The sequence below is a fragment of the Anoplolepis gracilipes genome, chromosome 3 (genome assembly GCF_047496725.1).
Source record: "Anoplolepis gracilipes chromosome 3, ASM4749672v1, whole genome shotgun sequence".
NCBI lineage: Eukaryota > Metazoa > Arthropoda > Insecta > Hymenoptera > Formicidae > Anoplolepis > Anoplolepis gracilipes.
In genome coordinates, this window is record NC_132972.1 from 6,563,227 (window position 1) to 6,591,165 (window position 27,939).

The window sequence follows — 27,939 nt, forward strand, 5'->3', positions numbered from 1 at the left end:
GCCGCTCGCCGATATTGTTTAAGTTTAATCCGCGAAATAATTTTCCACGTCGGAAATTGTATATATATGTATATATATATATATATATATATATATATGTATGTATAGACACACGTATACATATACATATATATTTTGGACAGATAACATTCATAAGCTATCATATGAAATGAATTATTACTGCGAACTGCATAAAATTATGGAGAAATTCCATTATTACGCAGAGAAGTCATGTAATTATGATAATATTTCAGTAGTATAATATATATTTCTCTCCTATAATACATATATTTCTCCTATATTATTTCGTGCGATAATATATAAGAGACAGATATAGTACAAATATATAGATATATTTAATAATTACGCTATTCCTAAAATTATACTGTATAAATTCAACATAATATTGTGTATTGTATACATTTTATTTAGAAATTTTATCTCTAACTTAATCATTTAGAGAAAATTACATAACTTGAAATGATTAATATCAAGTATCTTCAATACATGTGTATATTTGCATAAAGTTTGATGAAAAAGGCAATTTTTTTGTCTACATTCGTATTTCATTCTTGGATTTTCGAAATTTAAGAAAATAATTCATCAAGACTGCGTTGTTTACATTTTCAAGAATCTTTAATCTATCTGATGTTGTATGATTAATTTATATTTAGAGAGAATTGTGTTTAATATATCTCTTTATTACCGGACTATCTCCAAATCTACGAAAACGTTTTTTCATCGCAACTATAACAAAATTATTAATAAAAATTAAATGTATTTTATGAAATAGATTGATATTATTAAGAGTGATTTATCATCATCATTGATTGTGAGACAATATTACAATGCCAAATTTGTATCGTGAATAATTTTAACCGATCTTCTACTATTCGCATAATGTGAAATATAAAAAATGAGAAGATTGTTAAAAGATTTTTACTAACCGACTGCGCCGAGCGGCCTGCCACGTAGCCTTTCAGCCTCGATATAGTGAGCCTTGAGCCAGAGGGCCTGCAGCTTGGGATGATTGTTCGGGCTGAAGGTGTGACTCTCCAGGATCCTGTAGAGTTCCTTAAATTGGCCCCGATGGAAGGCGACGATCGCCTTGGCTTTGAGGACGCTTTCATGCCGATGCAACCTGGTGCATGCCGGCAAGGACCAGAGAAATCTGCTAAGCCTCTCCACGGAGCCCGCCTGCTGGAGAACCTGGACATTCGACACCATCGCCTTGAAGACGATAGACAGGGGGGGCACACTGTTAGTCGGCAAAACTCATCCCGGGTCTCCTCTTATTCTAGTGTATCTTGTATATGTCTCGCATTCACCTCTCTCAGAGCTGAGCGATTTATTTCAAGGAAGACGACTCGGACAGCGATTATCTAGTAGGTTAGTTAGTCGGAACTATTTCCGCGTGATTGAGGGAATTAATGACAAGGATGAAAACGAAAATATAATGTTGACAGACGGTGCGGACAAGAAAGAATCTACTTGTTTTGAAAATTTCAAAAAAATTTAGAAATAAGTCTTTAAATTAATATTTTTCACAAGATATAATTAATTTATATTTATAACTTTTAATACTTTTTTAAAACAAAGATTCAGATTGAGTTTTGTTCAACTCTGTGTAGTCTTAAACAACTTTTTTTCACAGACTAATTAGAGCGTGAAAATCTGTATTAGATCTCATATATTCTCGGTTTTTTCTTTTTTTTTTTTTTAGCAAAACTAGAGTTAATTATCTATGAAGATATCATATTAATAAAGAAAATGTGAAATTATTTGCTTTGAATTTTGTAGGCATTTTTTCTTAAAATAGTATACCTTTTTTATAAAAATGATAAATTTGAAAAAATTGTTAAGACATAAAATTGGAATTTATTCATATAATAAGCACTTTCAATACAGTTGACGTAAAGAGGTACTATATGAATATCCACTTAGGATTTCAACCGGATGAGATTTAATATTAATCGGGATTAAAATATCAAATACTAAGTTCGAAGGAATGGATAAATCAGGATGTCTATCTCCTATGCCGATATATCACGAATTTCAATTAACCAAATTTATGCGAGCATGCAAAAATGATTTTCGTGTCTCAGAGCGATTAAAATAAATCGATATGTATTTCCACAAACTACTTGGAATATACACATGAATTTTCAGACAGTCGGTAATTCTCTATATCAAGATAATGAGGAATCAATAATCATAGGTGAAATTTTGTATATTTAGTTTATAGATCTCCTCTACAAATATAAATGTATATAATAAAATCATAATTCAAAGCCACAGAATCAAAAAGATCTTACTGTTAATATTGAAATTCGGTCGAATAAAAATCTATAAACTTGTTACATTTTTAATTAATTTTAAAAAAATTGCAAGTTAGTAGAACTTGATTACTAGTATAGGTAAAACGCTATATTATATTTTGAAATTTTAATTCTGTCTATATTTTTGACACGTTTATTATTCATAATAATATATAATTTCTCGAAACTATCTTTAATGAATTTTTAAATGTTCACATAATATGATTTTAAACGGATACATTGATATTTCGTCGTATATTCAGTTTATTTCATCAACACATGTTGTGTTATTTTTTTGATGACATAATCATCAATTTTTCTTGAAAAATTATTTATTTATTTGTCGATAATTTATTTATCTGTATACATCGGCCCAGTGACATTTATATTCGATGGCATGCGTATATATTACCAGTCTAGATATCACAGTTTTACGTTTCTTTAATTTACATATAATTTATTTCCAAAAACGTGATACTATCGTATAAAATTAATACATATTACAATATAAAAAATAATACAATATAAACTTTATATATGCAATAAAAAAAATTCTATGCTGGTAAACTTTTGCGTCATTCATTTGTATCATCTGTTTACAAATACAGATTATATAATTTATCACATATATTGCGTTCTTTTATATTTCAATAATATTACGTAATTGAATTTTTATATATAAATCTTTTATATTTTTTTACTCGAAGAAATTTAATTTCTCGCATAGTACGGTACCTCAAATTTTGTGTCTCTGTTTTCTTTTATTTCATCGTTTTTCTATTTCCTAAAAAATTCATGCAAACAATGTAAGACGCGTGAAATTACTTTACAATTAACCGACTGTCAGAAATAATATAAGTTTCTCTCTAGCGCGCAAAATTAATTGCTGCGAAAGTACTGACACGGTATTAAGACATCGCCGAACGTACGCGGATAGATTCTTAATCACCGTTTAATTGGCAATATGAGCTCTGTACACCTGTCATCTTTGTCTGCTCGCCGTCGTCGCCGGATGTCGCCGAAATTTTCGCGGTACGGCCGATTAATCTTAGCCGTGTGGCATAATGAGAAATGACACCGAGAGCAAAGAGAAATGTACGACATAGATCTTGAGATTGGGCTAACTGCAAACTAATGCAGCTATCGTGATCAGAAATCGTGCAATTTCATTTCACTTTCTTTTAGAATTGAATAATTTTCGATATGATATGCGTGATTTATATTGAAAAATAAACGTTCAAAAAAAAAAAAAAAAAAAACATTAAAACCAGAAATTTTTCCGATGAAAACATCATTATATCTTCAATCTTTTCGTTAAATCTCGGATATAATTTTTATGCTTGAATATGTGTGTGTATGATATGTAATTAATAATTTATACAGATACTCGATGGATGCAAACGCAGACGTTTAAAAAGTTATAATTAAAAAAAATGAGACATAAGTTAAAGAACCCGATTTAAATTAAATATATTGAACTAATGCTACTAAAGTGAGATTTAATAAAATCAATATTCTAGAATAATGTAACCGGAATCAGGAGAAAATTATTCAGTTCTACCATTTCTCTTTTTCTCAAATATATTGATCTTATTCCAGATCGAGCGAGTCGGATCGGTCGACATTCGGTGAAACGATTTCCTTTATGCTTCGAAAACGGATCTATCGATGGATAATACCTCGAATGATACAAGACAACTAGCGCCCACGTGTCACAGAAAATATGGCAACAATCACTATATTTTTGAACAGATCAATACGCGATAGCGACCCAATTTCGCAGGTCGCGTCTTATGCTAAGCAAAAAAAATCTTCGATCTTTCTAAAATTCATTCGCAAAATTTCTACATCATTATCCTTCTGTGCGACGTGGGCAAGGAGTTAAAGTCTAGCCGCATAATTATATTAATTATAGCGCTAGCACACGCACACACATACAGAGGGGTAGTATGCACGTGCAAAAACGCCTTGTGCGATCGATTACTTCCGCGTTTGACAAAGTTATCTTTCTTCACGCACAGTCGATTATTATCTTATAATGATCACATTCGTTGGACCATTTGCGAAAATCATCACGTTGCAATCGTTCACGAATAAAGCACTTTCACCTTCTCGTGTCTGATTCAAAAAATAATGTCTATAACATGTATTTTCATGATATAAAAAGTCCAAATAAACTAGATAAATCGAGCGAATAACCAAAAAGACATTTCTAAGGGACGTTTTGAAACTCGAGATACATTTTTCGTTTGATTAAAAATTAATATTACAATAAATTTCTTTCGCTAATGTCTATACAATATAACTAATAAAATAAAATACAACAGTGTGTTAAAAAATTCTGATTATATTTTTCAGTGCAAGTAACACAAACGATTTTAATGTTAAATATTTATTAAATTCGCGTAAGAGACATTTTTATTCAAGTGTTTTTTCTTATCTTATATACGTAATAGCGATGATCTTTGCAAATGAATAATTCAAAGTTGCATTTTAGACAATGAATGCAATTTGAAGAATGTGCAATGAATAATTAATGAGAATTTTGCCAAGAGCATGCGGAAAGTGAAAATCATCTCTTTCTTTCTTTCTTTCTTTCTTTCTTTCTTTCTATCTCTCTCTCTTTCTTTCGAACAGAATGAATTAACACGTGGGACGTTCGATATGGGGGACGTAAACGTCGCGCGCAAAACAATTTACGATTACAGTAAAATCGTGCAGATTCCATTAAGCGTGCCACATGCAAGCAAATCTTGGCACATAAACGCTGCACATTGTCGGCGATATAACGACCGCATTGTCGCGACGACAATTTCATCATCGCAACGACAACAAATCTTTGTCGTTTCCAAATTTTTAAATGGCAGTTAACGCGATGATACTGACATTCCCATGTATTTTATATATAATTTTATTTAATTTTTTATGAAACATCTCCATTCAAACATGATATTGTATGCACAAAAGTCACGCAAAAAAAAAACAAGGAAATAAAAAAATATAAAAAAAAAAATAGTAATAATAGAATATTATGTAGATTTAGAAAAGAGACGAAACTTATGCTCGAAGAGATGCATGATTTAAATGTACAGTATTAAATAAACACCTTGCAACGTTGAAATAAAGTTTCTGCAATATTCATTTCGTGTTTCGTCATAATCATAAAATTATATAACTCTACTCTTAAATTTGACGAAAGCTACAAATCGAGCGCGTTATTTCGCCGAAAAAAGTGCAGCGATTGCTATTCAAACTCGACATCAGCCGCTCATCAACTATACGTCGCGAATATAAATATTTTCAATTAACACAGTCCTTTTAGTATATTTCTTACATTTCTGTTCATGTAATGCAATAAAATTATAAGAGCAATGCTGTCTTTTTTGCAGCTTGAACAAAATACTTGTATTTAACTCAATTACGAATCATCATACGTTATATTTTATATAAACATTTATTTTTATATATTACATTAATATTATATCTGGAGTCTGATATAAATATTTATCAAATTCATATGTAGCGTTTACCGTGATCGTAACGCTATCACGAGAAATGTTTATACTTTGAACCGGATTTTAATCAAAATTAGTGGATCGCATTTTCTAAACATGACATGTAGCAACGAGCGGCTGATGGCAACAGGCGCGTGTCAAGCAACTAGAGACCCTCTAATAAGTCACGAGATAATAAATGGAATTTAAATAACGCGATATAAATAACAGAAATAATTTAATTATTTTTAAATCAAAATCACCCTTGTTTCATAAAAAATTTCTCCTTCTAGAGAGACTGTACTATTCATGATATCGCGTTTCCGTGAAGTGACTTAGTAGAGAGACTTGAAGGAAAAACCGACAGCACGACCGACACACGACTTACCTCGCAAACACACGCGACCTGATCCTGCGTGAAGCCGAAACTCGGCAGCTGGCCGTTACCGCTGCCCCCGGCGGAGCTCGCCGGGCTGTCCTGCGGGCTGTAGCTGGCCGCCCCGGTCGTACCGGGCGTGTAAGCGTTCTCCACCGTGCCGCTCGTCGTCGAATGTCCTGTCAAAGGTGTGGGCGTGCTCTGGGGGCTGTAGTCGCCGGCGGCGGTACTCAGGATCTCCGTGCCACCGCCACCGCCACCGCCACCGCCACCGCCACCGCCGCCGCCGCCGCCGCCGCCAGCGGCCGACGGGCCCATCGCTCCCCCGTTACCAGCGGTGCCACCGTAGGCCATCATGGCTGTGTCATCGCCGGGGTCCACCACGACCCCCCGCACCGTGGCACCGCCGCTCTCCACCGTGCTCCTGCTGACCCCGTGCGATCGTCCGTCCTATTCGCTCTTCGCGTTTGCAAAAACCGGACGTGGGGTGCCGATCCGACGGTCCCCGTCGTTCCAAGGGGGGCCTCTTCCTATCACTCGCCGCTCATGTTTCGTCAAGGTAGACGCGATCGCCCTCCGCGGAATCACTGCGAATTCTTGCAACGTCCGAGCGAGGACATCGCGCGACGCGCGATCGGAGAATGACCGATGCGCCAACTCTTGGCTGTGGGATTTTTTTTTTTTTTTTTAATATAAATATTGCAAGATTAAAAAGATTTAATAACTGAGTCCAATTATAGTTCGGATGAGTCTTGTTATTTCAATTTTGTAACGATACGTCAACGGTGGAAGACGAAGAGTATATACGATGAAAGTTCATGTAAGGCATTAACGAAAGTAAGTCTCAATGATCAAGTATATATCGATAGTCCAATAACACATTTATTATGTCGTTTGTCGGAGCTAATCATCAGCTAAGCATTTAATGTATCCGTTGAATATTAATTATCGTTTTTACATGAGCGAAATGTATTTTTCTTTTCTGATTGCTCTGTGTATAATTAAACCATGTCTAGTAAATAAATTTCAAACATTAAGTATGTAAATTTGTGTAAACTGCGCACTGTATTGTGTAACTCGAAGCAGAAAAGAAAACACTGTAAAGCTTTCGCATTTAATAAACTGTTGATAGTTGTTTCGAAATAATCGCATGCCCTTCCAAAACATCGATATTTGTCTGTTGCACTTTGATGTTCCGCCAATCTTGCCTGATTGAGTCGCGAGGATTGATGTAAAAATTTTCACGATATCTTTAGATCACGCCAGTTGAGCCGAGAACGTCAGAATGAAAAAATGAAAAAGACTCCTCGACGTTACTAAAGAACAATTTCTTCTCGATATCAGTCTCGCGATTCTCCAGTTTCCAGCCGACGGTCAGGTCGATTCGCGTTGGATTGACGGAAATCTAAAGTCGCGAAAATCTCTATTTCTTTCTCACTGATTTCTAATCTAACACAAGCTACACTTAAGAAATCAGGAATAAGTAAAACTTTGTGGATCGTTTCCAAACATATTTTTCGTTCGCAGATTAGATATTGCTCGACATATTATAGTTTGCAGCGAACAGGTCAAGATTTCACAAAAATTAAATCACACCCCGATAAACTTCACTTTGTCTCTATCAATTCCCTTTCTCCGTCGATCCGCGATCTCATTCTGCGAAATATTTTCTCCACAATCGTTAATTAATCACATTGTTCTCGTGAATTCTTCCGTTTCACAAAGCGATCCGTATGTTTATGGCCGCTCGATAGCTTATCTACTCAATCGAAGCCGCGCTGTTTCTTCTCTCGCCGATTCCCTGCTCTTTATCCCGTTTTCGCTTTCGGCACACAGGTTGCACCGTGAAATCCACGGGCTCGTGTTTCCACGGGGCCAGAGACCGCTATTTATAGATCGCTTGGTACACTCGCGAGCGCGCCGCTATTATTAGAGGCGCCTTAACGAGCGTCCCCCTCGCACTTCTCGAATCCCATCGACGCCTCTTCTCGAAAATGTCATCAAACCGCTTCTCCACCTTCGAATTGCCACCTTCTCGAATACCACTCGACGGAATTATGCCGCTTATGCGTAGAACTAAATTTTTTACCCGCACAATGACGCTCTCTCTCTCTCTCTCTCTCTCGCTCTTTGTTCAATAAGACGATTCTGAACGTCGCTGAAGTCTCACATTTTCCCTCTGTACTCTACGCCTTGTCGAGAGAACCGCACTGACAAAACTTTCAACGCGAGCAAAAGAATCTGAAAAGCTTCTCCGACTGATTTTCGAACGAGATTCGACCGCAGTCTTTTCAGGACCGCGCCTCTTCGCGTTAGAAACGGGTGTGCCAAAAAATTCCACTCGCACGAATCTCACTTGGATTGAGACGCCGTATATACAGAGCCCGCGCGAGTTGAAAAGTATATATAAATATATATTTTATCGAGATACTTATCACAAAAAACACAGGGACACGATGGCTCACGGGTCGCTTCGCGATTCTCTCTCTTTCAAGCTTGCCGAACGTCGAACGATTCTTCGACTCGCGCACCAGATCGTCTTTCAAAGCGATTCCGATCGCGGTTCCGAGATCACTTGGACGAGAAGCAGCCTCGAAGCGGCGGATCAATGGGCCGTTCTTTCTCTCTCGCAGCTACGCGAGAGAGAGACACTCTCCTCACGCGCGCACCAGAAGGGACTGGCGATGCGGCGTGTCGGCGAGATGAGCCGAGTGCGTCATGCGCGTTACAGTGCGGATCGTCGATGGGCGTGGCCACGCTGACAGCTGCATGACGCGCGGCGCTATTGGATGCTGGGCACCATACCGCCACCATACCGCCGCGCCATTGGTCGCGCGCGCACGCCACCAAATGAGCCTCGTTACGAGCATCCGGCGCGAGCGTGCTGTAATGCGTAGAGAGAAAGAGATAGAGAGCGAGGGTGAGAGAAAGAGAGAGGAGACACGCGAGCGAATTGCATCCAGACTGCGGATCCTTCCGAGGAGCTCGTTAAATTCCCGACTTCTCTGGATGTCTGTTCTCTTAATGACGCGCAAGCCAGGACGACGCGACTTTTATGTCGGTGTCCGTGGCAAATGTTATATCCGCATATAAATCTCCAAATTACGCATATGCGACGTATATGTGAAACAGTTTTTCATCGGTTATCCGGTGTTGCTATCAACGCAACGGCGGCTGAACGAAAAAATTGAATTAAAAAATATATATCGTTATTTTTGCGCAGCTTGATATTTGCGTTGTAAGATTTATTACAGGCGAGATTAAATAATAGATAAAGTAGATGAAAGTATGCTAAACGATATATTTTTATGATCTGACGAGCGCGAAATTGACAGAAAACAGATTATGAGATTATGATATTGCGAGAGACAATCAAGTTTGATTATCCGTGGCAAATTTATGCGAACATGTCAGTTATGAAATTAATAACGTGCGTTAAAACAATCGTTTGCGAGATAGTGTTGCGATGTTATTGTGCTACCATTGCCACAGTCGAACGAGCTCTCGTGCCATGGCATTATGTGAATGAATTACAAAAAAAAGCGCTATAAAAGAATAAATGAGAGACGCACGTTAAAGATCTCGTTATTATAGTGTCGATCTATTCGTGTTCGCGCAAAAATGAGAGAGAAAATGGAAGGGTTGGAGGAGGGAGGAGCGCGAAGAGAGAGGGGAAGAAAGGCAACGGCTTATCCTCCCCGGGGAAAAATCGATTTATAGCACTAGCGGGGTTTATGAACGCCCCCACGGAAGAAAGGTACGTCGCTTAGAAGCTACTTACAACAGAAGTTGGATAAAGTTTCACGGACAGACCGCTCGCTTGCGTTTTTGCGTTACTTAAGGCACTGTACACTCGTTGTTGTATTCGGGCTAGAATAACACACGTTCCGCAGTCTCCTTTTGCTGTAGCGAAATCGCCGACCTCGTCCGATTTAACCGTGTAAGAAAACAGTGACGACGAAACCTGCAACGCGACGCGCATCGAGTATATTCGCGACTTTTTACAATATCTCTCTGAAAGTAACATTTCATGAAGAGTGAGCAGCAACAGTATTTTAGTAAGTAAATGACTCTCGACGCAGGTTTTGTTACTTCAAGTTCATTCTCTCGAACAGAAAAGCAGTAATAATAATCAAATTTAATTATTTCTGTCGACTTCTTCATATAGATAAAAAGGTAACTATTTATTACAACTTATTTCAGAGGTTCTGCAATTCTATCAAATCACCAACACAAATGATGCTAGTTAGTTATTAAAATGTTCATTACTCATGAAATGTTACCTTTATACGCGGAGAAAACTTGAAAAAAAAAAAAATAAATAAATAAATATATGTTGATTCTTGCATTTTCTCTAGAAGTTCTAGAGAAATTGAAATTAAAATAAAATGCAAAAAATAAAAATTTTCATTAAAATATTTTAATCTTTTACGTTATTTTTTCTGACTCAAAGTCAAAATAAAAATTTTATCTTGTAACGCATATGAGATGAGTCGGTGGAAAGTGAAGACAAAAACCATTTTTTATTACTCCTTGAATTTCCTAAAGATACTTCGGTTGCGAGGTTAAATACAAAAGTAAATTATGAAAATAAGTGTGTTGCAAAAATTAATAAAACATTATTCAAATGAGATTTTATGCAGCTTGTAATTAGAAAAAAATTTTTTAAATACAAATCTGGCCTCATTTTTAAACAGAACTTGCAGTTTCTCTATTAAAACTACATATCGGCAAATCGCGCGTCATAACAATCGTAAAGCTACTCGTGGTAGCAGGAAAACGTCGCGACACTTGTTTTTTCAGACGTAGGCCCTTTTAGAAAAACAAGCCTAAAATAATGCATGTGTGACATTTTTCCATATCTTGAGCACTCGAGAGGAGAATACCGTTTGGTTTGTACGAATCTTCCAGCGAAGAAGGGCCTGACGTGTGATTGACGTCCTTCGGCTGTCACAGAGGGCCTATGTGTCTAAGGAACCCTTCCGCCCTTTCCACGGTCCTTGCTACCGATGACATTCGAACTTGAAAAAGGACGAAACGCGAACACGTTGGGAAAAGAATCTTTTCTTTTCAATTGTCCGTCGTCTTTGATGACTTTCCCGTTGCAGTTTGCATCGTGCATTACGTTACCGAAACGCGTTAATTCAACGTAATGAACGATGCAATCAAAAATTATTGCAGAAGATCCAACTTGGAGGAACCATACAGTAATGCAGAATTTTGCATTCATCTCGATGCACCGACGGCAGTGCAGCGCCGACGGATGCAATATACGACTTTAGACGGACTGTTGCACGCAAGAGTAATTTTTATATCTCTATGTTCTTCCCCATTAATAATATTAATATTAATAAATGTATATAATAATACGTGTTAATATTGATATTAATAAACATTTATATAATTCGAGATTTAAAACGATATAATTATAATTGCCTAGACAAAAAATGTACATGCACTTGATGATTAGTTTAACAACATTCTTCGTTCGTGGTGCAATTTATATATAACTCTCTATATAATTTATTCTGCCTTATATTTATATACGGAGTTTATACCATGTATATCGCATGTTGTTCGTCACATAATAATAGAAGGATGTCCGTTGCGCGAGACTTCCTTCCTTCGAAAAACGCACAATCGAATCTCAAGAAAAGGAAGCCCGGCATCACGATGACGGAATTGATACATTTTATTCGGATTGTACGCACCTCTCTTGCCACCCGTGGCGTGCCGCCATTCATCCTTGATGTACGGATGCCAGCGGTTTGTGGTCCACGATGAAGTCGTTGACACCATAATGTGATGTCTAAGGGCTTCTCCCGGTTTGCCCTAAAGAGCCACCAAATCGACCGCTCGATCTTGCTGATGGGACAAGTCCCACCCCTCCTCTTCCCTCGTGCCTCGATCCATAATCGTTCCGACGTACTTACGTCAGTTTACTTTGCATGTCTGTGATTGAACATGATGTAAATAACTTTATAAAAAATAAACGAAAACGGGACACTTATAAATCAAGAAAGTATATATCTTTATAAATACAAGTAAAAATATAATATAATTTTTTTTAAATTTAATTGCATGACATTAGCAGAGCAAAAGTCTATCTATATGTGTAAGAGCAGAAACAGAACTTACATAATGTGATCAAGTTTTCATTAAGAAATATAAAAATATTATATACTTTACTTATTTCAAATATGTATATCTTATGACACACATGAGGCAAAGATTCAAGAATTAGATTAGTTAATTAATAAAAAAATAATTGGAATTAAAGAATGATAATGTTTTGAAAAGAAAAAGTGTGATTATAAATATAGCAATTTTGAAAATCTAACGTCATGATAATACAATGATACGAATTTTACCATAGTAGAAATTTAAAAAATTCAACTGGAAACGTAAGTTCTCGTGCAATCATTCCAATGTAACATACGTCCGATTCGGTTTGCATTCACACGCATTTGCGCGCTTATTACACACTCGCGATCATTATTTCGGCATTCCCTTTCCGCATTCTCCCGTCGTGTACGCGGGCAAGGCGCAGCGCGCATTGACATTGATTCCCTTTGTCGGGGTGCACGAGGGTGACGCGGACGCGAGAAGGACGGTTGCGTAACAATGCGAAAACGCAAGAGAGCATCCGACGAAAAGCTCGTATCACATTCCCATAAGTGGCGGCAGGAATCCCGCAGAGACGTCCTCACGTCTCTCTCTTTACCATCCATTCCGCGTTTCAACATTCTCCCTCCCTCCTCACCCCTCTCTCTCTCACACACATGTTCACTTCTGTCTCGCTCTTACCTTAGAGATAAAGGGAACAGGCGCCAGGTAGGTGCCTACGAGCACCGCGGTGCCCCGTGGCGATGACTGAATAAACTCGTAATTGGGCCTCCTGGCCCACCGTACCATTCACGCCTCCGTCGTGTGCTACAAAGACATCTCGTGCAGGCGCGCGAGAAACACCCCGGTGAGGCTACGTGAGATGCGTTACTCGCATAACGTGCTCATGTCCGTCTTTCGGTGAATAATTGAATGCTCGTCCGAGTCGGAGAATAACTGACAATAAGTTACCGTCTATGAAACAGGGTTAAGTAATATCGGGGAATAATCGATTACCATCTAGGGCAAGATGGTTCAAGCAAGTCGTATCGCAAAATAATTGATTACCATACGACCAGAAAAATCACACTTTTTTTTGCCAAAATATTTTTGCACTCTTGAGAATATGTATATTATTTATCAATGCTGTTGTGTATCCATTGATGAAAAAAGTGTGTTTACATTTTTTCGTCACGAGAGAATCGTGCGTTTACGAGAGTCGCAATATTTGATGCAAATAAATGTAAATATTTTTTAAAGTTTTCGAGTTTTTGGGACAAGAAAGAAAAAAGAAAGAGAGAGTGAAGCATCGACATAGATACTCATTCAGACTACGCAGTATGCGTACTTGGTATTTTATTCTTTATCGAATTATTCGCTATTTATTTCAAATGAATTATTATGAAATGTATTATAGTAAATTTTTATATTATTGTTTTGAGTATTAATTTTTATATGTATAAAATTTAATATTTGTAATTACTATGTATATTTAATGTAATATTAATATATAATATTAATATATAATATATATTCTGACCTTTTAAGTTACGATTCAATCGATTCAGAATGTCGGTCGACCAACGATCCAATCATATTCATCTTCTTCCTCATCGTCATTGTCTATTTCGATATAATTTGGCAATTCATCCCCGTGAATAAAATCGCTATTATTTGCAGAACAATTCTGAACCGTTTTACTATGACCTGTAGTTTGCTTGATAGCAAAATCATCCTGATAACTCACTTTTGTGGTAGAGAATGATCGATCAAACATCACATTCAACAGTTTGATGTCCCTGTAACTGTCTCGTATAAAATAATTTATTATAAGCAATAATAGAGATTATTGATCGCAAATAGTTGCAATATAATATGAATAATTGCAATAATTTTGGATAATTTAAACGTTATAAATTATATCAAATCAGAAATTAGAATAAAAAAATATTGAAAGATATATATAATATATATATATCTTTTAATACAAAACTATTTTCTAATTATATTTAATATATATATATATATATATGTAATATAAATTGAAGAATTTTTTTCTTTGTCTTTCTGTCTTTTTCTAAAATTAACCTCATATAGAATAAGTGAGATCTAAAATACTAACTTGGGAATAAATGGAATCTCGTCATTGATGATACTAGATCGAATACTCAGCATCTTATACGGGGTGTCCATAAAATTAGAAAAAATTGGCTCATTCGGAGTACTTGTAAACTTCTTACTAGTATCTTTCATTTCTTGTTCTTTACATGGACTAATTACGCGATCCAAGCCTGTTGGTTTGTACTCTGTACAAATCTTTTTGGTTGTCTCATCCTTTTTCTCTTTTTTCTCTTTTTTCTCTTTTTCTTTTATTTTTTTGCATTCTTCTATCTCTTTATATTCGCGATCTATTTGTTCTTTTATTGACTCTTCTATAGGCTTCTTATCTACAAAGTAAAAAAATTAAATTAAAATTAATTAGTAATTTGTGGTATGTAGTTTCTTTTGTGTACAAATTATAATAATACAAAGAGATAATTAAGAATCCATAGACTTTACCTTTCTTGGTAGTTGACGGCTCTTCTTTCGCCGATTTTTCTTTCAGCTTCTTTTCGACTGCAAAGAAAAATTTAAAAGATTAAAATTAATTAAGAATCTGTATAAATATAGAAAAGGAAGAATTAAGAATTTATATAATTTAAATTTATTACACAGAATATTTATGACATAAAATTTTTTTATATAACTTTTATATAAAACTTACCTTTTGTAATAGGTTCTGTTGAACCTAACTTTCTATTGGAACAATATTCCGCGTGACTGCAGGATTTTTTCGTGGGTTCGCGTAATTTTTCGTCCTTCTGCGTATCTTTTTGCGTAGACTCACAGGTTTGCATCTTGTCGATGATCGATTTTCTCGACAAACACTTGGCCGGGCCTTTCACACACTTCCTTTTAGTTTCATCTTTTTTCATGGTCTCGCACTTTCTCTTTTGTTCCTCACAAGACAGCTCCCGTTTTAGATCCTTTTCGTTTTTGTCGCAGCTAGAGTAAAATGCCTTCGTTGTTTTTTTCACGTCTGTGCCAAGAACGATATCGGGAATCAAGGTGGAGAAAGATCTATGATCTCGCGAAACGGAGAAAATTGATTGTTGCGAGTAACGTCGTTTTCCATCTATCTTATTTTTATCACTGCTCCGAGAAGAATTGCTTGTCCGGTTTTCGGATCGCTTTTGATGATTCCCACTTGTACACTTTGACCATTCTTTCTCGGGCTTTGTGTATTTCTTATCGGATTTCGATTTGCTACAATCATTTTTTCTTTTCGACGAATCCTTGCTCGCACATGAAGATTCCTCGCTATCTTTGCGTTGTGTACACGATTTCGATTGTTGTCCTGACGATTGACATATCGGAGAATTAAGGAAATATATTTTAGACAAGAAATTAAATAAAATAATAACCGAAATATGAGAACAAAAAATGGGAAAAATGTGAAAACTGAAGAAATATGTAAATAAATGTACGTTCATGTTAAAATTGAATAATGATAAAAGCAATAATTTCTATCTATTACTCTGTGCAAATCTGAGATATTAATTTAACATAGTCTGCCCGTAAAAATTAAGTTTGAATATTAATGAAACTACGATATTATAACGATATGATAGAATAATTATGCCGCTTTACTTTCTCTACATCTCTTGTCAAGGTCCTGTTTTTGCGAACAACTAGAATCTTTTGATTGCGCGTAATCCTTCGTCGCGGCTCGTTCCTTCGCGCTGCACTTTTGAGCTTCTTCCGGTTCCAGCTCCCAAATGCATCGCCGTATTTGCAGTTCGGGACATATGTAACGTTCACATGATTTGGATTCGCTTTTCCGTCGCTTTTTACACGTTTCATTTTCAGACGAGACGCAGCTATCCCGACCGTCTTTCTGTTGCGAGCGCGTTTTTTCGCATTTTTCCTCGTCTTCGTTCTTGGCTTTGCGTTCCAATTTTTGTGATTTAAACCCATCATTCTTTTTGGAGGATTTTTTCGAAGCATCGCAAGAAAATGATTGCAGTTGGGACACAAAGCCTACGATCGGTAAATCATTGATTGTTTAAATCTCTGACATTAATTACAGATTAAATGTATTATACATAATATGGTTACTTTCATTAGATATCACTTTGTCTTAATTTTTTATACATATATATTCAGAAAAATTAAATATACAAAAAAATTGAATTGAATATATTCCATATATATGTATATATTATATCAAATTAAATTTTATAATTTAAATAATTTTTAATTTGATATAATATTATACATATATATGTGTACATGGAATATATTCAATTCAATTTTTTTGTACATTTAATTTTTCTGAATAAATATGTATAAAAAATTCTCTGCCTTTTGTAAAAACTCTTATGAGTTTTACAAATCAATCAATTATCATCTAATATTTTAAACCTGGATGTGTTTCTTGCGTGCTTTTCAAGTGAATGAACGATAAAAAATCTTTTCTTGAAGTTTCGATTTTTCCAACAGGACTTTGGGTCGTGATGCAACTTGTCGAAGAGAAATCACGACGTGGTACAGAAGATGAACACGATGAAGGATTTCGAAACCCTTGATTCCCCAACCTCCCGAAATAAGTTAACCCATCAAATCGAGATAATCCATGGCATGTACTTTGTTGCATTGTTCGAGTATCAGAAGTGAAGAAATTGCATTTTGTATCATTTTCGATTCCCGGGATTTTCCATGTATAATATTCACGACAAGGACATTGCTGCTTCGTGGAAGACCATTTTAACGGAATATTCCGTGGTATATCTATATCATATAAATTATGTAATATTTTACATTACATCAATTTAATTTGCCAAATGTCTTTACCTATTTTCGCGAATATCGCAGATGGTTCCGTAGTATCTTTTGTGCATTCTTGCCATCTCTTCGTCATATTCGGCTGCTCAAGTATTTCAAATGAAGGTGATAACGGCTTGGAGATGATTGCAAGTGTATGCAAGATGCACCGAGTAATCTGCGATTGCTGCTGAAGTCGATGCGTCATATTTGAAACAAAATCTTTGTACATGTAACCTTGCAATTGCGGAGATTGCGATGATATATCATATTCTTGTAAATGTTGTTCGTCTGGTAATTTAAAATGATCTCGTAAGCGCTGCTGATTGACCTCCAGTGTTTTCGATTCCGATTTTACAAAAGGCAGAGAATCCACGTTTCTCGCAGCAATAACGGTCGACAAATTATCAGTCCGTACTTGCTCGATCGTATCATCAATTACAGGCTCTTGAAGCGTGGAAACTGTTTTTGAAGCGCAATCGCCATAGACTTTATTAGTAACCACGTTTCTATCGCTATGTATAAGTATAAAGTAATCATCACCTGAGTTTACATCTATCAATGCTTTCGGATGATTCGTCTTCGTACACGTTTCGAAATTTAAAAAATGCGTAGGCGATCGAGTACTGAGAATTATCGTCAGGATTTCAGATGAAGTCGTTTGCGTCGTAAAGATGGATTTCACACCGTTGGAAAGTTTTGATAAATTGATTCTCCTGCTTTCATGAGCATTTTTTTCCTTGCGAGAAGAGTTGCATAAACTCCAACAATGACGTTTAATCATGCTTGCCGATACGTGTGTTTCATGCTAATTTATTTCGAGAATAAAAGCGTTACTAAATCTAAGATTATTTTTACATAATTTAAAATAATTATATATTTTTAACTTTGTTTAATTTTCTATGAATATCTTTGATTTGTAGGTTGATTTAAAAAATACGAGATTTTTATACACATAATATTAACTATTTTTAGTAGTATATAATTTGTGAAAAGATATAATATTAAATTAAATTAAATTTTAAAAATGAATACAAACTATATCAACATTTTTTCAAATGTTATATTATTAAAACATCTTTTTCTATCTCTCTCTCTTTCTAATATTTTATTATACATTATCTATAATTAAACAAAACTTTTACTAAGTAGCGAGATTGATAAAACTTGATGGATACCTGCAGGCATTTAGCAGGCAGCATGTGTGATAGATCTTGCAATGCCCATATCTTAAATCCATTCATGCTTGTTTAATATAAATTTCATATAAATTTAATTAAAATGGTATAAAATTTCACTTGAAATTTTGAGAAATCGAAATATCAGGAAATTTGATTGCAAATGTCAAGAATAGTCTGAAGTTTCAACAGATCTTTCGAAAAGTGATATTGCGTCCAACAATCGACGATCGATCGATTCGCGGATATCAAATAATGGCTGCGTTCCCTTTGGACTTTCACGCGCTGAAAGCGTCATTCTATTTTTCTTCGACGTATAATGAGCAACAAAGATAGAATGATGCTTTCAGCACGTGAGCGTCCAAAGGGAATGCAGCCAATATTGTATGTCAACAAAGTAATAAAATATAACGTTCAAATATAATAATGTAAATAAAAAATATATTTCTTATAATAAATAACAATAATGATAATAATTTCGTATCTTTTCTTTAATGATCAGGGCCACGAAGATATCGTTTAACAAATATCAGAGTTACAGAATTTTCTGACGATGAAACTGCATTATCCGGTCTCGCACCTTTGATCGAAAAATCTTATTACGCGGGAAAATCTGATCGGACATCGGACGAATGGATGTAATACAATATCTGCATTTGCTGCAGTTTTTATTGTAATGTAATGCAATGCTCGCCGCGCGAACGAGTTTAATGATCAGCGAACGTGACTCTACGCTTGCTGGCGTTCGCTTTTCTTCTTCCACGAGCCTTGACCTTCTTGGGAAACGCAAACTTCAAAGCCTCGTGATGCTCGCTAGAATGTTCCTCCCTTGCGAATCCATCACCATCTTTCGCGCTATCGTCGGACGTGGTCTGTTGCACAGAACTCCAAAATTCACTCTGTATATGTATAAAATACCATTCATTATAAATGCAATAATTTATCGCAAAATTACATAACTCTTTTTTATTGTAAATTATAATTTATATTGAAAAATTATAATTGCAAAATATCTATATAATTTGCAAAGAAATTTGTAACTTTGAAAATTCTCATGATCATAGAGAATTAGATCTTTTACCTTGGTGGGACAAGATTTACATTAATGAGTTTTCACGTTTATACCTGGCATTGAGATGTGACAGTTGATTGGTTCTGATTCTGTTTTGAGAGGAGTCCCGTGGTGCACAAACTTCTATCCAACAATATTCGCTCTTGACTGTTCTCCATTGATCGAAAATTGAGCGAAACGGATCTCGGAACTTTGTCTCGTTATTGTCACGAGCATCAATCTGAGATAGATAAATAGATAAATAGACGATTGAAAAAATTTGTACTTTTGATACATTTAATTTAAATTTGATAAATATCTATTAAAATGAAACGTAAAATTAACATCACTCTTACCGATGTGGCGTTCTTGAGAGTGGAAAACGATTTTTTTGATCTTATAAAAATAGGAAGCGACCTTTGTAATGTGCTACTCCTGTTCATGTCTAATTTCGATACATATAACATGTATATAATGATTCTTTTCTCAGATAAATTTTTTTCACTTTTTTATAACCAAAAAAAAAATACTTCTCCACTGCGTTTCACATTGCAAAACAGATCACAATCGAAATTTCGAGATGTATATTTCTATTATTTATCTCTAACATATACCTAATATATATATATATATATATATATATACATATATGACTGTTATTAATATTTAGAGAGAGAGATCTGCGTTCGTTAAAGTACCATAAGACACAACTATAATTTCCAAAGAGTAAAGAAGGCGAACAAATGTTTATTTGCGTATAATTTATTTGCAATTATTCATTTTTGCATTTTATATTCGTCCATCTGTACTGTATTAAATAACATGGAATTATCATATTGCATGCGCATTATCGCGTGTACGCTGTCATTTATAAAGAGTATAGAACGCCGCAATCACCACGTTGCACAATACCGTCCATCCAAAGCTAGAAGCGTACATTCACGAAGCGTTACTTAATCCGTGTAAGGGTGTTGCAGAACTTGGAACTTGGTCTACGTCGTTTCCGACCGCATTAACGAGCCAAGTTCTCGCCGTTGACGGCTGATACTCGCTGCGAGTAATTTAAGCGCGCACTTTGTTGCAGACGGCGCAACACAGTTAATGAGTAGAATTGGCGAAGCAGTTTGCCAAAACGTTAGGCTGAAAGCACGAAGTTGCACGAGAAAGTTATGTATCAAAACGGAATTTTTAGAAAACGACCGTGCTCGCTCAAATATTTTCACCATGACATATATATATATTTTTTTAAAAATTATATTACAAATATAGGTATATTATGATTTCAAGATTATAATTTGTAAAATTAAAATAAGCAGCGCAATATCTATCACTCACTAATTAATGTATAGTCATTAAATCGTCAACATTGAGCAAATTATAATGATTCGCGGTGAAAGTTATATACTAAAAAGAAATTATGCTCTTTATTATTCGCTCTGTCTGAAAAAAACTTAATCGATTCTGTAATTAATTTTATTTAATGACAGCTCCGCGCGCGCGCGAGACGCGTGCATTTCTCCGCGAAAAGGAAAGGACGCCTCGAGTTCAATTAATTTGAAAGAAATTTAAAGTCAGGTGACGTGTCCAGTCGACAGCGCGAGCGAACGAGCGCAATCGAGCGAGTGCAGAGCGGGTAACGTAATACGGAGTCAGGCTACCTGTGAGTGATCTGACAGCAAGCCCGAAACAAAATCGGTCGGCGCATCCGATTGTTCGCACAGCTGGATTTATACGAGGCAAAATTAAATTACGAATAAATTTCAATGTAACATATCAAGCCGAAGCGTTACATAAATAGGGTTGAAGAATAATAATGTAATCTGGTATACACAGCAGCATATGCACTCGTGCAATTAAACGACAAGTATATCAATAACGAAATTAATAATTAACGTAAATAATAGACAGTAAATGAATATTTTGTTATTTGTGTGTATTAAAAGAGATTATAATGAATATTATAAATAATATTAATTGTCAATATATATTTTGAATTGCGCTATAAATATTACAAATAATTATTACACAAATGTTGTAAAGAATTCAAAAATATCTTTCAATTATAAAATACGCTTTTGTTTTTTATTATTTGATGATAGAAATTTTCAGTTTTATAATTTCGCTGACTCTCAGGGCCAATTTCAAGATAGTTTAGAACTCATTGTCAATCTTTTTAATTACTAAAGTATTATTTTGTTTTACACTTATCTTAGAAGTGCATATATATTACGTAACACGATTACGCAATGTCTCTCGACTGAGGAAAACCGAGTTTCATTGGAGCATGCTCTGTGGAAGAGACAAACGTCAGCGGCGAACAGATCGATTATTCGCGTCCATGGAAACCACGGATGGACCAATGCGAAGAGGCTACTCTCCTTTTTGGACAGGCGCACCTGCCTTTGCCACCCACGCGGTCGACCAATCGTATCATAATTTATTTATTCGTAACTTGTAATCTTTCAAATATATTTTAAATATATTTGATATTTTTAATTTTTATATAATATCGCGAATATTTTATTTAAATTAATTATGTGCTTTATCGTTGACTCCTGATTTAATTGCTATTTTGTATAAAATGCATTTTGGCTTGAAATATCATTAAATATAATTGATCTCTCTGTCGATGATTAGTCAAGTAATAAATAAAGAAAAAATATATATATATATATATGTGTGTATATATATTTAAAAATTATTATAAATTCGCAGTATTTACTAGTGCCTTAATAACATAAAAAATTGAATTGCCTTAACAGAGAAAATTGAAAAGAGATAAACATAAAGTTATGTTAAATCAGTTACATATTATAAAGAAGAAAAGAAAGCGGATCTATTTCTGGCATCTTTAGCTTCAAGAGAGTTTTTATTGCTTGCATAATTCATAAATCTCGATATTAAACATAAGTATACATCGTGATCGGTAAAGATAATGCGTAATCTACTGTCACTCGTGGGCGAAGCCATACACTTCCGATTTCCGATTTTTCCATCCTCGAGGATTCATCGCGAAGAAACATTACAATGAACCCTTCAAGAGAACTTTTTAAATTGTATCCAATTTCGCACGCGTTAACAATGTATGTCCGCAAAGACAATTGTAATTTTAATTTTTATGAAGAAATGTACGTTCATAATTTATAACACTCTCCAAATATATAAAATTACAATAACTATATAATAAAATACTTGTAAAATAATAACGAGAATAATCTTGATTGTTGAATAAAATCATAGATAATATTGTGATACATTTTTTTATATAAAAAATTTTTTTCATATAATGTTTCATATTAAATCTTAATTTCCCTCCGCGAATGCATACTACGCACACATTCGACGCTGTCAACCTATAACTGCAAAGATTATATATTTCTAACGGTAATTATACAAGATTATATGTTAAAATATTATAAAATACTCAATATATGTATATAAAACTACGTATAATAAATACAATAAAATGTATATAAAATAATAAAATAATAAAACGAAAAAAAGGAATAATCTTGATCACTGAATAAAATATAATCATAAATTTATATAATCGTGTAGCGGTAGTATCGAGATTCTTTTTTTACATAATATTTCACGTAAAAGTGTCGAGAGTTCATATAAAATTCGACGTGTAATTATCATCACATCTCAATTATTATTATCCTTATTAATCATTATCATATAGGAGGAATCGGTATATACTGGGACAATATATATATATATATATATAAGTAATTTATGAATATTATAATGTATACTGAAAATTTGTAAACAAAATACATTGAAAATTTAGTTTATTTTAAATAAAAGCAAACATATTTAAAAATATCTATAAAAAAAAATGACAATATATAATATAATTTGAGTCCGCTAAAAAGTCTGTTTTATTTTCATTTATTGATATAAAAAATATTTAAATAATCTGGCACTATGACAAGTCCTCTCATGTACTGCCATGAGATTTTTATTTTAAATTGTGCTAACACATTTTTATAGATTCAAAGATATGTTAAAAATACATGTATATTATTAATTAAGAAAATAAATTCAACATTATGAATAACCTTTTACAAAATATAATTTTTTACTGTGTAAAATCTCGGCGAGCAAAGAAATAAAAAAGAAAAAATTTTCCACTGTCATAGCACAAAATTGATCTTAGCTATCTTATAAAGTAGCATGCCTTCTGTCATCACATGCTCAAATGAGTGAATAAAGGAAAATGGAAATTTACTTTTGTATCATTTAGAAATTTATTTTCAGATAACAAATAATGTTTCTATACGTACCGTGTCCCAGTAATACCGGTTTCCCGTACATATCGCGTATTATATATATGTAATATATATATATATATATGTATATATATATATATATATATATATATATATGTGTACATACATATGTATATTGTGTCTTTCAAATCCGCGACAAACGCGCGATGTTACATCGCGTTTGGAGTTTAAAATAATGGCAAAGTCGTTTGAGTTTGATCTTATGACTAAATATGCGCGGTAACAAAACACATATATACGTGCATACGCGCACGACGCACAAACGTATCGCATTACCTATAGAGCAACGCCCATTATCAGTTTCGGATGGCAGAGAGCGTGCATGCGAAATCAACTAGCACGCATATCAGCGCGATATGCTGCGAACGCGTGTGCGTGATTGACATCCGGACGACACGTCGCAGTCGCGTCGTCGGTCGTCGGGCCGCGCCGGCGTGGTTTACTAAAATCGCCTCGCACGGCAACAACACCGTTTACATTAACTGAAAACAAACGACGTCACGTGTTTCGAGCGTGTCGCGATCGAAAAATCAAATTGAGATAGCCCACCCGGATTTTCTACTCCCAAAGCGAATCGCAACATTTTCGTGACTTTTTTCGCTTTTCATAAAAGTCATTCCAAGTTAATCGAAAATTGCTTAAACCTAACCCACATTCTCCTCTTGACAACAATTTTATATAACAAGATAAAAACAATTGTACTAAAAACAGAATATAGATTTACAGTGTTATGTAATAATAAAAATGTAGAGTAATACATATTATAATGTAGAATTTGCGCCTTGCTTTTTTGCTTAAACTGAATTAATGATAATGTCGCTGATTCTATTTAATTTTTCTATTAAGAGAATTATTGTATTTATCCGAATATTTAGTTCTTTGACTTTCAAAATTTATGCATTTTTTTTTTTTTTTTTAAATCCTATACATCCTATTTATAATTTCCTAATGATTAGCATATGCAAATTTTCTTCTCAACTCAAAGAAATATCATCAACATCGACATCAGTTGAACGTTGGCGATTTATCGTTTAGCAAATTGCGCGATTTGCAGGACGCGAGGGGTCCTCCGTGGAATCTGACGGTGAAGGAAAGAGAGGCAACCGAGAGAACGCCCCATGTCGATCGTATCGGGACCCCGAATCTCGGAATTTGAATTTGTCGTCTTATCTGCGGATTCCATCGTAATTGCTTATCTACGAGGTGCCTGCACGCACCGGGACCGGGCCATATCCACTTACTTTATGTCTTGCCCCACGAAACACACGCTGTAGCGATTCTCCACGTGTTCGCCCATCACCCGGACTTCGGAACGTTTATCGTCGGTAGGAACGTCGTATACACGTCGTGCTTTACGTACCCTTTTTCTACTCGTCGCGTGGGGAATTCCGGTGGCGCCTCCTCCCGCGATCGGATATTGATATCTTTCATCCTTATCACATATATGAGATAACGATGTAAAATTTAATTGAATCCAACAGCACTTCTAAATATAGTTAAGAGGGAGATTACTCAAGCTTTATCTTTTTTTTAATGTACAATAATCAAGATAATAATTTAGTAAAGTCATGAAAAAAAATTGTATAAAAATAAATCTGAAAATATATCTTGGAGAATAGAGTCACGTGAATATTTTCCACAGAAATGTACAGATAAAATTAGACAAAATTTTATAGCGTTTTAATGAATTACTCCATTGCGATTAAAAACATGAAAATCAACAACGTCGCGGAGAGAAGACGACAGGCTCGAGGTTCCGTCAAGGAAATTCAAAGGTGGAGTCGCAGGCAGACTTGCACGGTAACGTCTACGAGTGTCTGGCACGAGGCAGGGTATATAGTAAGGCTTGGCTTCGTAGCATGATCGAACGTAGTTAGTTCGGAGCCGAGCGGCACGCATCCCAAACTTTGATTAAACGAGTCGCAGGGTCTCGCGGCCCGACTCATTTGTCTGCCGTCTGCCCTCCTCCTCCATCTCTTCAAGTCTTCTTCCACCTTCTCGTGCCGCTTTCTCCCTTTCTCTCTCTCCCTCTCTCTCTTTTACCTGGCTTCTGCTCAACGTTACCAAGAATCGCGAGCATTCTTTGAAATTCAGCCAGCCAACCTACTCGAATACATATCTATATTTTCTCCAGACAATCGTTCTGCTGTTTATCGTCGTGACAATCAATGACGGATGAGAGCGTGTACTTTTTTTGTGCGTCACGTGCATTGATAATGGATTACCGAAAAGACATACAGGGTGTAAAGCGTTACAAGCTGCTTTCTCAAAAATTATTAAGGATAGCTACATTTTTCTTTAGTGTTAAGTTCGTTGAGGTCCATCGAGGGACAAATAGGGTACTGCTGCTGGACTCTTGATGGAGCGAAGAGGGGCAGGGGAGGAGAAAAAGTCAAGGGAACGCAGGCTCTCTCATTTTTTAAAACGAAACTGCGTGTCTGATTTTTTTTTTTTTTTTTTACGTAAATTGATTCTCCTACGTGTAAAAGTACTTTGTAAGATCAGATTATCGGGAAAAGTGTGAATACTTTAATAGTAGTTATCTTATATCTTATCTTGATATATAAAATATGAAACAACTTGTAAAATATTTACTTTCCTGTAATCTCACGTTTACACGTGGAATGATGAAGAGAATCAATTTATGTAAGAAAAAAACGTATGGTTTCATTAAAGAAAAAAATTAAAGGATTATTCTCTATCTCCCTGGATGGTCTGATAACGACACTCGCATTTTAGAAAAAAAATAAAGGTCCCATGAAACTTGAAGTAAAAAAATTAAATTGTTTCGACAGCTTTAATAACTTAAAAATATTTTGTTAATCACTCTCCGACAATAAACAACAACATATTAATATTTCATAAATTTGATAAAAAATAGTTTTTGAATAAAATAAAATAGAAAAGAAATTATTATTCGTTTTACCTCATTATTTTCGCAAGTGGTTTCCAACAAAATTTGTCTCAATATACATTTCACAATGAAGCAGTAATAGAAAAGCTTGCTTTATAAATTGCAATATAATAATTTGAAAAGGTTCGTTTCCTTAGTTTTACTTTTCAAGTTTAGGAACAACCTGGGTTAACATTAGCTCCCTCCGTTGTTGGTACACAACCGTATACCGCTCTTATACAGTCGCGAATGCATCGAATCGTCACCGATTCGTCGCGCGTACGGCAAAACTGATTACCGTTATCGGTATTGGGCGTCACCGCGGTTCCATAAACGGATAATGGTACGCCACCTCTTCGGTCCTATTCCCTTTGGAACATCCGTATGGAAGCCGTCTGCGGAGGCCGCGGATGGGGCAGATATCGTATTACTAACGTCATCGTTGGCGAAGCACTCGGAAGAGAGGGTGAGAGAGAGAGAGAGAGAGAGAGAGAGAGAGAGGGGGGAGGGGGGAAGGGACTCGAAACGGATGGTACGAACCCATGCAGACCACACAGACGGTTTCCACGGGTGCGAACTACCGTCGTGCTGGATCCCTTGATCTTAACTCTATCGCCTGGCGATCGAACGCAGACGCGACAGGCATCGTGCTAACTTGAAATGGAAACTCTCTTGCAAGAGAGCAATTCCTCTGTAACTTAATAAAAGATTCCTTAGAGGAAGTAATGGCAGGCCATTACTTCCTTTTATTGTCTCTTGAAAAGGATAAGTAAATTACTTAAAATCACTCTGGCATCACACACACATATATATATATATATATATATATATATATATATATATATATATATATATATATTTCTTCTCAATATAATACTAATATATTTCGACTTTTTATTTCATAATTGCGGATTCTTTTTTTTTTTTTTCAATCGCGTGGATTATACACGAGGAGTGAAATGCTATAGATGCTTTACGGTGTTCTAATATTTTATCAAAGTAAGAAAAAAAATGTGAATCTTATTTTAGACACGGCTCATTTAAATATTACGACACTAAAAAATTTTCGACAGTGAACAAAGTTATATATATTCTTAAACGTCAGGCAAGTAATCGGCCGTGTGCGCGACGTTTAATTCACGCATTACGTAATATATACATGACAGCAGGACAAATGGAAGGAGTCAGTTTTATCTGTCTTTACGCATCACTCGTCGTTCGCCGCGCATGCGGAATGAAGGGCGCCGAATTCTGGCGATGCACACTGATGCATCGTTTGGTGCATCACGTCAAGTGCGTATATATGCGTATGTGTGTGCGGGTGTCATGGGGTGGCCACCTGTCTAGCGAGGTATGCACCGATAGC

The 27,939-nt window shown here is 35.3% G+C and overlaps 2 protein-coding genes and 1 long non-coding RNA gene across 7 annotated transcripts in view; all 3 read right to left on the reverse strand.

The window, feature by feature from the left end:
- So (SIX homeobox 1 protein sine oculis) overlaps positions 1 to 8,871 on the reverse strand; it is a 50,253-nt gene extending 41,382 nt beyond the window's left edge. For 3 of the 4 annotated variants that reach the window (XR_012046424.1, XR_012046423.1, XM_072889244.1), the window contains exons 1-2: positions 6,201 to 8,871; positions 948 to 1,230 (exon numbers count right to left, since the gene is read on the reverse strand). Coding sequence is in view for 2 of the 4 variants with exons in the window: in XM_072889244.1 (XP_072745345.1) it covers positions 948 to 1,230; positions 6,201 to 6,545 (628 nt within the window). In the remaining 2 variants the exon portion in view is untranslated. The remainder of the gene's footprint in view (positions 1 to 947; positions 1,231 to 6,200) is intronic. The other variant, XM_072889245.1, reaches the window with a different exon arrangement.
- A 2,792-nt stretch (positions 8,872 to 11,663) lies between these two features.
- Positions 11,664 to 18,607, reverse strand: LOC140663566 (uncharacterized). The gene is made up of 10 exons (XM_072887808.1): positions 18,335 to 18,607; positions 17,187 to 17,964; positions 16,758 to 17,123; positions 15,971 to 16,373; positions 15,058 to 15,794; positions 14,853 to 14,909; positions 14,416 to 14,740; positions 13,834 to 14,098; positions 12,996 to 13,250; positions 11,664 to 12,140 (listed from the first exon to the last, which is right to left on the reverse strand). Exons 1-8 carry the CDS (start codon positions 18,398 to 18,400, stop codon positions 13,858 to 13,860), a joined length of 2,973 nt encoding a protein of 990 aa, XP_072743909.1. The 5' UTR covers positions 18,401 to 18,607; the 3' UTR covers positions 11,664 to 12,140; positions 12,996 to 13,250; positions 13,834 to 13,857.
- An 863-nt stretch (positions 18,608 to 19,470) lies between these two features.
- Positions 19,471 to 27,939, reverse strand: part of LOC140663978 (uncharacterized) — a 47,845-nt gene continuing 39,376 nt past the window's right edge. For both annotated transcript variants that reach the window (XR_012046367.1, XR_012046366.1), the window contains exon 3: positions 19,471 to 19,626. This is a non-coding gene — a long non-coding RNA (uncharacterized lncRNA). The remainder of the gene's footprint in view (positions 19,627 to 27,939) is intronic.